Source organism: Myotis davidii, unplaced genomic scaffold (assembly GCF_000327345.1).
Source record: "Myotis davidii unplaced genomic scaffold, ASM32734v1 scaffold184, whole genome shotgun sequence".
NCBI classification, from domain to species: Eukaryota; Metazoa; Chordata; class Mammalia; order Chiroptera; family Vespertilionidae; genus Myotis; species Myotis davidii.
The window spans coordinates 6,027,252-6,039,176 of record NW_006297021.1 but is presented as its reverse complement, the minus strand read 5'-3'; the positions used below and the strand labels follow the sequence as shown (position 1 = coordinate 6,039,176).

At 48.8% G+C, this 11,925-nt stretch overlaps 1 protein-coding gene across 1 annotated transcript in view; it reads left to right on the top strand.

Moving 5' to 3' along the window:
* Positions 1-2,775: 2,775 nt before the first annotated feature.
* Positions 2,776-11,925, top strand: part of CENPU (centromere protein U) — a 20,767-nt gene continuing 11,617 nt past the window's right edge. The window contains exons 1-6 of the mRNA XM_015569767.1: positions 2,776-2,918; positions 4,544-4,592; positions 6,275-6,392; positions 7,795-7,900; positions 10,386-10,446; positions 11,173-11,319. Of these exons, the coding sequence (XP_015425253.1) occupies positions 2,878-2,918; positions 4,544-4,592; positions 6,275-6,392; positions 7,795-7,900; positions 10,386-10,446; positions 11,173-11,319 (522 nt within the window). The 5' untranslated portion in view covers positions 2,776-2,877. The remainder of the gene's footprint in view (positions 2,919-4,543; positions 4,593-6,274; positions 6,393-7,794; positions 7,901-10,385; positions 10,447-11,172; positions 11,320-11,925) is intronic.

Genomic DNA, 11,925 nt, shown 5'->3' with positions numbered 1-11,925 from the left:
TCAGTGTCCGACAGGCCTCCCGCTGCTCGGTTCTTGGTTGAGCGGGGAGGATCCCTGAAGTAAAGACAGCAGCTGCCGGGACCCTGAGCAGGCCAGTCTCTCCGCTGTCTGTGTTCTCAGGCCGCAAACGGGGTGTCTGTCCCGTGAGCAAGGTCATTGCAAGGGTGAAACCTTTTTCCGAAGGTTCTCGACCACAGCTTGAGTGAGAGTCGTGGAGACCCGTCTCTATTGTAGAAACCTTATTCTGGGACCCTTTCCTCCCTTCTTTTCTTAAGAAAACAGTTTAAAGGGCTGTCCTTTTATTATTTTCTCTGCTCACTTGAGCTGTAAAATTACTTCCTATGCAGGTTGGAAGTCAGCGACTCCCTGGCCGGAGAAGCCCTGGAATTTGCTGGGAATGGAATCTGAGACATGTGACGGAGCCAGGCCGATTCAGCCATGTGATCTTGGCAGGGGCCGTGCCAGTGGGTCTGGAAAAAGTACATGCGTTACCGAGCAAATAAGTTGGCCGGTCGCCCAGTGCCAGGGAGAAAGCATGTGACCCACGGGGGCATCTCGTGTCCCTGCCCTTGGTGACAGTGGAAAAACCTCCCTGCCCTCCAGCTTTCACGGTCGGCGAAAAGGGCGTCCTTTCCAAACTGCGTTTCCTCTTTCCTTAAAGGGAACATCCCCTGCAGCCCTCCTTCCTGGCCTCACCCTAGCCCGCCCTCCCGGGAGCTGCAGGTCTGTTTTGCTGCGTCATAATCACAGATGTTGAGCCGTTGGTCTGTTTACAGCAGATAATGACCTTCGTTTCTCCCTGAAGAAAACTGCCAAGTTTGGTGCGTTTTTCCCATGTAGTCACTAGTTGGCACTGTAGAAAGCTAAAAAGTAAACCGTTCTCTTTTTCATAGTAGAAAATCATACTCTTTTTAAAGGAAACTTACAGGAATGGGTCTGATAAATTAGGGGAGAAGATAATGCACAAGAAGGAGGAGAACGAGTTGGGCAAGGGCATTGAAGACAGCTAGTCTTATTCCTCTGGAACTGACTTTGAACTAATATTTACAATGTCTGCAAACCGGTGGCTCTGGTCTCCAAATACCTTTCCAAATCTCCTGTCCCGTTCTGTATCTGCCCTCTAGTGGGCACATGCTGAACAGAAAATTCAACAGGAGGGCTCGCTAGGAAAAAAGCAGAGGCAATAAGAAATGACAAGCCCTTCTATATATTAGTATCTGGGGGAGGCAACTAGTCAATGTGCCTCTCTCACATCGATGTTTCTCTCTCTCTCTCTCTCTCTCTCTCTCTCTCTCTCTCTCTCTCTCCTTCCACTCTCTCTAAAAATCAATGGAAAAAATATCCTCAGGTGAGGTTGTTTTTTTTTAAAAAAAGATGACCAACTCCAGGGAAATACAAATTAAAAAAACAACAACAATAGGTACTATTTCAATTCACTAGTTAGGTAAAAATGTGAAAGTCTTGAAAAGTTCTAGGTATCAACAAGTATATGGAGCCAAGGGTACTTTTAGATACTGCTAGTGAGGCTGTAAATTGTCTACAAAACAATGTGTAAAAATTGGCTTTATCCTGTAAAGCTGAAAATGCCTTAAATAACGAGGTGATCGTTTTACCACCGAGTCTCTCCCTAGGGAAACCCTTAGACATGTATCCTGCAACACGCAAGACTGTTTAGTGCTGCATGGTGGTAATAGCAAAAACAAAAGCAAAACAAAACAAAAAACAACTGATGTATCCGTACCCAGGAGAGTGGATCCGTACAATGTCGTACGTTTATTTAATGCATCCCAAAGAATGAAAATGAACAAACTACAGCCCCGTGCAGCGACGTGGCTAAATCATAGCTGAGTGAGGAAGAGCACCTGCAGAAAAGAAAAAGAAAAGCCTGGGAATGATCAAATTTACCCCGGGGAGGGATGGTAACGGTTTATTTCCTACTCCAGTGGTGAGTACATGGGCGCTTCTTTTTATGTTGACATTATGTTGGGTTCTTCTGCATGCAGGACAGATGCTCATATTTTCTGTTGTGGTCACAGATGCCTAAGGTCACATTTAGCACTGTGACCGCTTTTAGCTGTAGGATTGGCGCAATGACTTGAGCTCATTCACTCACCGTCCCACCGCCCCCCGCGGCCCTGCCTCTGCGGGCCGTTCCATCACCCACTGCGCCTGCGCGGCACATCCAAGAGATCATTGCCGAATCCCGACACGAAGCTTTGCCCTCGGCTTCCTCCTAAACGTGTCATCGTTTAGCGCTGAGGTTTAAGCTTTTGGTCCACTTTGGGTGCATTTTTATTGACGGTGTGATGAGGCCCAACATCATTGTTTTGCAGGGTCCTCCCACTGATGGATGAAGAAACCGCCCCCCCCCCCGTTCTCGCCACTGGTTAAGGCAGCGGACTGGCAGTCAAATCCAGCCTACTGGGCAGCGCCCTGCAACTGCGCAGGCGCCCAGCAGCAGGCGCCCAGCAGCAGGCGCCCCAGCCCAGGGTTTGGACCCGCCTCTTTGCTGAGAGCCCTTTGACTTTTCGGCTAGGGGCCCTCCCCTTTCCGGTTCCCGAGCCGTGGATCCCTGAAAATTGGCGCAGGCGCGGGTGGGAGGGAAGGCTTGGCAAATCTTTGGCGTCGGGGCCGTCAGCAGCTGGTTGTAAGACGTGGACTCCAGCTCCGCGTTGTGTTATATCCAGGCCGCGTTTTCCCTCGCGCTCTAAGACGGGGCGGGGCCCTGGGGGCGCCGGTAAATAAGGCCGGGGGCGGGGCTTGGTGCAACGCGTGCGCGTGCGCTCTGCCCGAATTGGCTGCTTGGAACGGCGCCGGTGGCCGGTGTTGGCGGGAGATTCGTGGGCTCTTCGGGCTGGGAGAGCGGCGGTGGCCGAGATGGCCTCCGCGGGACGGGTGCGGACCCGGCGAGGCGCGAGGTAAGTGCTGCGGCCCTTGGGAGCGCAGGCCCGAGGCCGGCTTTATCTTCTCGTCTTACCGCGCTTTGTGCCCCTGGCAGCTGCGCTGCTAGCGAGGCGCCCAGGCTCTACCATTGCGTTAGTTTCACCGTGTGACTCTGGGCCTCTGTTTTCCCGTCTGTAAAATGGGAATAATAATCCCCCATAGGATTGCCTTGAGCCTTAAATGGGGTTACGGTTTAACAGTGCCGGACGCGCAGGAAGGAATGGTAGCTAGTGTTGGCGTTACTCTGTGGGTGAGCGTAAAGGAGGCTCAGAACACTTTGAAACCAGCGATCCAACAAACACCGAGCACCTGCTCCCTGCCAGACATCTCATTCCTGCGACCTGTGCTCTGGCTAGTAGTCAATATTCTTCTTTTCCAAGCCCTTGTTGGTTTTTTGTTTTGTTTTGTTTTTTATAGAGAGGAAGGGAGAGGGATAGAGAGTTAGAAACATCGATCAGCTGCTTCCTGCTCACTCCCTACTGGGGATGTGCCCGCAACCAAGGTACATGCCCTTGACCGGAATCGAACCTGGGACCCTTGAGTCCGCAGGCCGACACTCTATCCACTGAGCCAAACTGGTTAGGGCCTGTTTTGTTTTTTATAACGCAAACCACAGATCTTAAAGCTGAACCACATCTCAGCGGGGTTGAGGTAGGGGAGACGACAAAGCTGCCGCTTTTTATATAACATTTGTATTTATATGTTATGTATAACATTTTATTTATGTATTTATATATAAACATTTTTTTCCCCTTTGGGACTCATGAAATCTGTTCTTCCCTCCTCCCAAAATGCACTGGTGTGCAGACAGCAAAACTTTTACATATAGTAGTATCACAGGGGTTTCCATCTTTTGGAAATCTCGCCCCGCCCCCTGCCCCGCCCCCTTGCCCTTGCCGAAGGTAAGAAAGAAACAACCATTTTGGGGAGCACAGTTAAGGCACGAGTTTAGGTTAAGAAGCTATGCATCTGGCTTCCAGTCCTGTTTCTGTTACTTGACTGTGACCACGGTATGTCACTTAACTCACCTGCACCCCCACATCATTAAATGTCATAAAGTGCATACCTGTGCTGTCTTCTTTGGGTCTGGAGGTCAGGTACAGCCGTGGTTCTCCAAGTGGGGCTCCTTGCCCAGCAGCGTGGGCAGCACCGGGAACTTGTTAGCGATGCAAACCTCAGACCCCAGCCCAGACTTAGGGAATCGGACCCTGTGGGGCGGGCCCTGCAGTCGGGTCTAGCAGGCCCTCCAGGTGAGTCTGATGCTGGGGTGTGAGAGCCACAGCTGTGAGCAGTTTTCCCTGCTACCTCGACTAACAGTAACATCAGGACTAGTGCGCACACCTGCTCATACATAGCCAGGGGTTTCGGCACACTGTCCGGTGCAGTCTTTTGCTCTCTTTATGTCCTTTTAACAGTGCTGGAGAGATAGGGGCTCTGCTTTCTAAACGGTTTTGTCAGAACCTGAACTTCTCTGGGTGCACGCTGTTGATGCAAGGAACGGGAGATGGGGTTTGGAAAGGGTTGCAAGTTATGGTGTTTTCCCAGTTATTTTAAAAATGTTTCCTAACTTCTGTGTGTGTGTGTTTTTGCCGTTTAATAGTGCGAGATATTCCAAGAACACTGTAGGAAGAACACGTTCCACGGGAGGTGTAAGTTATCTTTTCCTGTTTTCATGTGATTTTTCTCTTTTTTGACGACGCAGATCACTGACATTTGGTGGGAGGCTCGGAGCCATGGAGAGGCCACTGGGCGAGCTCGTGTTTTGTTGTGGTGCCATAGTGTTTTCCTCTTCCTACCGCTTCTTCCATGTGATGGAGAGAATGGTTCAGGCTTTGAATCTTTTCCCTGGACCGAGCCTGGTTTTACTTTCACTCGGCTAACGGGCGCTGTTTAAAAGTATACAGCTTTGTGTATGTTACTGTTTTCATTTGTGGCCATTTCTCCCTGTATTACCGTTTTAGACAACTGTGTATGGTTTCACGGTATTCCACTTACCCACATTACAGCTTCACTGTAAGGTGGGGGGTTGGACTAAGTCGGTGACAAAGGCAGGACATTTCTTTAACACTTTGGGTAGCCAGTTTTAAATTACTTTCCAGGGTTGTCCGTTTGGATTGGCAGTGGACACTAAGACGTAGGAACGGTGTCGGAGGGTGCCTGCTCGCAGGGCGCCGGTCAGGGAGTCCGCTCTGCTCTGTCCCGCCCTGGCTGTCTGTCTGTCTGTCTTGCGTGGTGTCCTGCCTGCTGCCCTAAGGCCCCCGCAGAGGGATGCTCCTGCAGGGCCCCTCAGCTCTCCACTCCCCCAGCCCTAGGGTGCTCGTTCTGTGCATGGATTTCTCTCTGCCCCAGAGTCCGGTGTGCAGGCGGGATTTCTCTGAGCGCTGCCACCTGCTCCCAGCCCCCTTAGCTAAAGTCCCGCGTGCCTGGGACGGGTTTCTTTAGCTCTCCTGCCCTCCCCTCCTGGAAGGCAGCTTAGCCTCAGCAGGATGGAGGGTCTGCCTTTTCTTGGGCATCCCACCCCAAACACTCCTTGAATAATTTTCGGGGTGGGGGGAGCTGTCAGTGATCAAGTTTTTGTTCTGTCAGCTTTACTCCATCTTGTTTGTATCTTCCAGAATTTCCTCATCTGTTTTCCAGAGCTACTATGGACGTTTTTCTCATTTTCTCTGTTTTGCTCTTTCGTGAGGGTTTTGGGTAGCAAAGTTCATGGGGCTTATCTGTCTATTGAACTGCAAGCCCTGGACTCTCCCCCGATCAGGGTTCTAACCCTGGGTATCCTCAGAACTGTTGGTGACCCTTCAGACCTGTGGGGCTGTTCTCGGTCGAGGCCCATCACTTTCTGTAGGTCAGGGGTTGGCAAACTAGAGACCGTGGGCCCCTGCTTGTGTCCAGTGCTGCAAGCTAAGGATGGCTTTCACATTTCCAAATGGTTGGAATAAAGGAGGAAGTATCCCATGACACAAGAGCATGCTATGAATTCAGGTTCCAGGGTCCGTAGTGAAGTTTATCCAGCACAGCCACGCTCCCTCTCTGCACCGTCCCGAGCTCTCAGGCTAACGGCTGAGCTGAGTCACTGTCGCAGGGCCCTGCGGACTGCCAGGCCTCAGGTCACTACCATCTGGTCTTTTATGGGAAAGTGCGCCAGCTCCTGCTGCAGATGATCAGAGGGGTCTGTGCATCTCCCTCCTCCACCCCCCACGCTGCTCCCAGAGTGTGAAGGCGCTTCTTTCGGCCGCAGCGCCAGCAGGGGTGTCCTTGAGGACAAGTCCATCGGTTTTGTGCTGTTCTTGTTCGTAAAGCCAGTTCCGTGACTGACTGCATTCACTTTCAGAAAGCCAGCCCACCCCACAAGCCCACGGACATGTATGATTTTTCTGAGAATTCTGGAATCTCGAGCATGGGCAGGATGAGTGAAAATGAGAAAGATGAAGAACCTTATGAATCCTTTGGTGAGTATTTCAAACCTTTATCCTAAACGCTTTAAAGTAGTTGAAGCAATAACATTCAGGCTAGTTAGTAATAAAAAGATAGAAATATCTTCAAACATAAAACTCAGTTGCCTGTGTGTGAATAGAATGTTCGGGGCAGTTCTTGGTGATGTGAATTAATTTTTCTCACTTCTGAGTCGGTTGGAACTCAGAACTCCATTAAACATTATCAAAGTAGAGCCCTTCTAGGAGCATCGGTCCAGCCAGTCACACCAGGCCTCGTATGGTGTCTGTAAAGGGCCTGGGTTTAGGGAGAAGTGGGGGTAAGTTCCCCTTTTCTAAGCACAGCAAGGAGGAGGATGCACCAGGGAGCCAGGGAGAGCTTCCCTGTGCTGGTGGGAGAAACCGGCGGGTGCCTGGCTGCCCAGCAGTGTGTCCGGAGGGACGGCTTCTGCCCGCATCACTGCCCACTGCAGAGGCCAGAAATGGTACCGAAAGCGGGGTTATCTTTTCACTCTTGAGTTCTAAGAGTCCAGTTTGTATGACTGGTTACCTAGGGAGATTCAGGATTGATCTGTTCCTCTTTTTTTCCTTGTAATCCCCAGCAGTGAATCAATCCCTTTGCCTGCTGGAGGCCAATACAGAGTATATTGCTAACTTTAAAATGGTGCAGTTGGTGAGAAGTGTATTATTTAAGCAGCTGTTTGAAAAGATGTGTAAATGGGCACTGCCGTGCTAAGGTTTGAGCGTGAAGAAATGGTTTTTTGGCTCCCATCAGCATCCTTCTGCCGCCACTCAGCGCCGCCACCACGGCCACCAGCTTCCTTCCCCGGGACCTCCACCTGCCCTGCGCCCCGCCTGCCAGCTCTCCTGTTGGCCCTCTGACAGCACCTCCGTCTGTGCCTCCCACCGCGGCCACTCGGTCTCCTCTTAGAGCTTCTTCCCTATTCGGTTAACTTTTTATGTAGCTCAAGGCTCTAGCGAAGAGCGGGGGGAGGGAGGACTGGAGTCCGTCTCGAACACTGAGTGCTCACCCTGAGCGGGCCCGGGCCTTGGAGTTGATAGTGCGGTGAGCATGGCTCCATCAGGGGAGGAGAGAGATGTCAGGCTTCCTGTTTGTAGCTATCTTTCCTCTCACGGAGACATTTTCATGCAAGTACGGAGATACAGGCGATCGTGGATAAATGCCCACTGACGGCTAATCCGATGTGTATGTGAGTGAGATGGTCTACATTTTTCATTGTTGAGATGTGAGATCAAAAACATTTGGGAAGTAGGTGGTGTAATTGATTATTTTGTTAGCCATTTAAACAAAATCACTTTGTGCTCATTTAAACAAAATCACTTTGTGCTCCATTGTAAAGAACAACCTTAAACCCGCCCAGGCAGACTTTTAAAGTGGCACCTTAAAAACCTTTTGTAGAGCCTCCTCTGCACAGCACTGCTATCTACAGCGATGAAGCTGAGCTCTCCAAGCACTGCGGGTCCTTTATCCCTTCACCTCCGCGAGGACAAGAAGCAAGAAGGAGGTACGCTCATATTCCAGCACCTGTTTATTTCATTCATGGCTAATGGGGTTTCTGAGCTCTTTAAGATGGGGACCACCCTCCCACCCCCACCCCAAGATTCACCCGTCTGCTCCATGCTTCCATGTCTCTGGAGAATTATGTGTTCTTTTATGTTTTTTACTCATTTGACCAATATGAATAGATTTACTATATTAAACCATCTTTGCATTCTGGGATAACCTATTGGTTTGACCTCCTTGCTGATCTTAAATTTTTTTTTCTTTTTTAATGTTTTGTTTGGTTTTTTTTACTTAGTATTTTTTTTTCTGTCCTGCATTTTTAACTTTGTATCATTTTGTTTGGGGTGTATCTCTGGAAAGAAAATAGCAATGAAGTAATGTTTGGTTTCTTTTTTAAAAAACTTATTTTTAAAAAGTCTTATTTTCATAAGAACACTTAACATGAGATCTACCCTCTTAACACATCTGTAAGTGTCCAGTGCAGTGGGTTAGCTATAGGTGCAGTGCTGTTCAGCACATCTGTAGAACTTCACTGAAACTTCATGTCCCCAGCCCCTGGCAACCACCATCCCCTTCTCTGGTTCTGCGGGGGCCCCTATTTCGGATCCCCTCTATGGTGAAGTCACACAGTGACTGTCTTTCTGTGGCTGGCTTATTTCACTCCGGATCACGTCAACTTCAAATTCTTACATAATGCTGCACCTCAGGGCCTTTGCATATGCCAGTCCCTGCGCCTGATTGCTCCTCCTCTGTGATCTGCATGGCTTGCTCCTGTGCTTCCTTTTAGATTTCAGGTGTCAACACAGAGCTCTACTGGGATAAAATTCATAGAAAATACCACCTCTCTTCACCAGTACATCTTTGCTGCTCTTTTTCTTGCAGCATTATCTCTACCCGACCAACGTTTTATGTTCATTTTTAAATTTGTTCATTATGTCTCCCCGATAGGAGCATCTTTTTTAAAAAGCAGGACTTCGTTCTGTTCACTGCTGTTCTCCGGGGGCCTAGAACGTGACCCTGGCACACGATAGGCATTCAGTGAATATTTGAATTCATTCCTATTCACGGTGTCGTGGTCAAGGTGACGGGGCCTCAGCCCGTTGTGCTGGTTCCGATCCTTTCTCTGCCACTGTCAAGTGCTCGGCCTGTGTCAGACATAAGACGTTAACCTCTAGGCTCCCTCATCGGGAAATGGGATGATAATACAACCTGCCTCACAGGATTGTTTCAAGATCAGTTTATCCTCTCAGGCTTTAAATCTGGCTGGCATCTAGTAAACTTTGAAATGGTTGCTTTTTATTTGGCATTTTTCCAACAAGCATTTATTGAGCACTAAGTACCAGGCACTGTATTAATGACTCAAAATGGGCGTAATCCTGTCTTCATGGAGCTTATGGAGCAGGAGGTACTCACAAGGAGTCACTGGCAAATCACTCGGGAGGGCGTGGCCTCTGAGTTGGAATTAGGTGGGTGAGTGGTGGGGAGGGGAGCGGGTGCAGGTGGGTCCTGATGGCACGGCCGCTGCCGGCTGTTGACCAGCTGAGGGCGCCCTGGCTGCGTGGCCTGCTCCCCGGTCCCATGTTGTTCTGTCCCCTAGCATTGCCGTCGCTGTCACAGCACATTCCGGGAACATGCCGCTGTTTCACACCACCATTCCTTACACTTACTTTTCCTTCTGCTTGATGTACCCTTTCCTGTGTTTCTTTTTTTTTTTTTTTTCAGTGTAGATTTTGTCTTTATTCGATGATCTTAAACAAGTGACTGTGAAACATTGAAGAAAGAACCGGCCATTGTTCTTTCCTGTGTTTCTTTGCCTGGAAAAGTATTTTCAAAAGTCAACTCGGGTGTCATAGCTATGCTGTCTTTCCTCATCCCCAGCCATCTGCCCTCGTCTTCTCTGTCCAATGCTTGCCAAGTCATCGCTTGGCGTTATCTTTGGTCTTCCTGCCACACAGGGAACCTTCAAAGGAAGACTCTGAATTTTTAAAGTAATTTTATTCACTGTACTCTGCATTTTGAGATTGGTGTTAAATGTTTGTTGTGTTGAATTGAGTGCAGAAGGTGAAAGAACTCATCCATCACCTGAGGCTCAGGGTTACTTTTTCTAAGGACAAAAGGAGTATTCCCACTTATTCCACCTAATGATGGGCCTGGTGTGTGCAGGTCTGCTTTTAGTACACCTGGTAGACCTGGACATGGTGACTCGGAGGAGGGTGCAGTTCTCAGATGTGACCACAAGGTGCTGCTGTAATGGGACACTCAACAGTACTTCCTACCAAGGATCAACGGATATGACCTGGGGGTGACAGATGTGGCCTGGGGGTGACGGGGAGACAACCAGCGCATCTTGGCAGGTGGCAGCCCCACCCATGACAGACGGGAAATTTCATTCAGTGGGGCTTGTTCTCTTGTTGGGCAAGCAACTTAAAACATGTGAATGAAAATGAAATGTGTGCAAGATATTGACGGCTCATTCTTTGGCACAGTTTGAACGCTTCTGAAACTGAAGACAGTGAGAACGAGCCTGTGAAAGTTACTGCGAAAAAGGTAGGTCGGAGTGTTCTCTTCTCTACCTTAATTTTTTTTTTTTAATATATTTTATTGATTTTTTACAGAGAGGAAGGGAGAGAGATAGAGAGTTAGAAACATCGATGAGAGAGAAACATCGATCAGCTGCCTCCTGCACACTACCCATTGGGGATGTGCCCGCAACCCATGTACATGCCCTTGACCGGAATCGAACCTGGGACCTTTCAGTCCGCAAGCCGACGCTCTATCCACTGAGCCAAACCGGTTTTGGCTCTACCTTAATTTTTAAGATAGTTCACATCCTGCTTAGATTGGCTGACAATAGAGAAAATGTTCCATAAAATATTCCATATCCTGTTTAGATTGGATGCATATTAAAAAAGTTCTGTGGCAATGTTTTCCATAGAGGAAGAGTATTTTAGAAGGTACTTTTTAGATAAGTGAAATGTTTTTATGTCTGAAGTGTTTTCCATGACAGAGGTCTCGTATCTCCGTGTACCTTGTCAGTTGTAACATTCACGTACTGTGTTTAGATTGTGGTTTACAAAGGCAGAGCAGTGTCCTGGGAGTATGTGGAGCTTTCTTTCCTCTGGGTTGCCTGTCCTACCCCCTAATCTTGTCATCTCCTTGTTCCATCTTGAAGTTTAGAAATGGGAAGTGTGGGCTTGATGGTCAGCTACTGTTATGATAAGAGTGATAAGCATTTGTATTTTCTAAAGCAGTAATGATGTTTTCTTGGCATAGCGAGGAAGAAAACTCAAGCCCATTAGTGATGAATCTGAAAGCTGCAATGAAAGGGATAAACCAGAGAAAATAGGTAGCCAACGACCTGAAGCTGTGTCGTCTTCAGAACTTTCGGAGAAGTCAGCTGAACTTGGCACTTCTAAAAAGGTAGGACCTCCTGGTGCCAGCTCCTCTGTTGAGAAAGAGACCTGGCAACAGAGAGTCTACTGGTACAAGTGTCTGCCATTTTCTTGGCGAGAGAGAGAAGTTGATTGAAAATGTTTAGGAGGGTCCTAGCTGGTTTGGCTCAGTGGATAGAGCATTGGCCCAAGGACTAAAGGGTCCCGTATGGAATAGATTCCAGTCAGGGTGTGTGGGGTGCATACAGGGAGGCAACCAATCGATGTGCCTCTCTCACATCTCTGTCTCTCTTTCTGTCTCTCCCCTCCCTACCATTTTTGCCAAAAATCAATGGAAAAATATCCTCAGGTGAGGATTAACAACAACAACAAATGTTTAGGAGGAGAATAAAACATTTTTCTCTTTCCTCCAGTTTTTAAGAGACTTTTTATATCTTTTTTTATAAAATACTAGAGGCCCAGTGCACAAAAATTAGTGCACTCGGGGCGGCGGGGGGCTCAGCCCAGCCTGTGTCCTCTTGCATCGGGGAACCCTCAGGGAATGACCACCTGCTGGCTTAGGCCTGCTCCTTGGGGGATTGGGCCTAAGCTGGCAGTCAGACATCCCTCTGGCAGACCAGGAGCCATCAGAGGA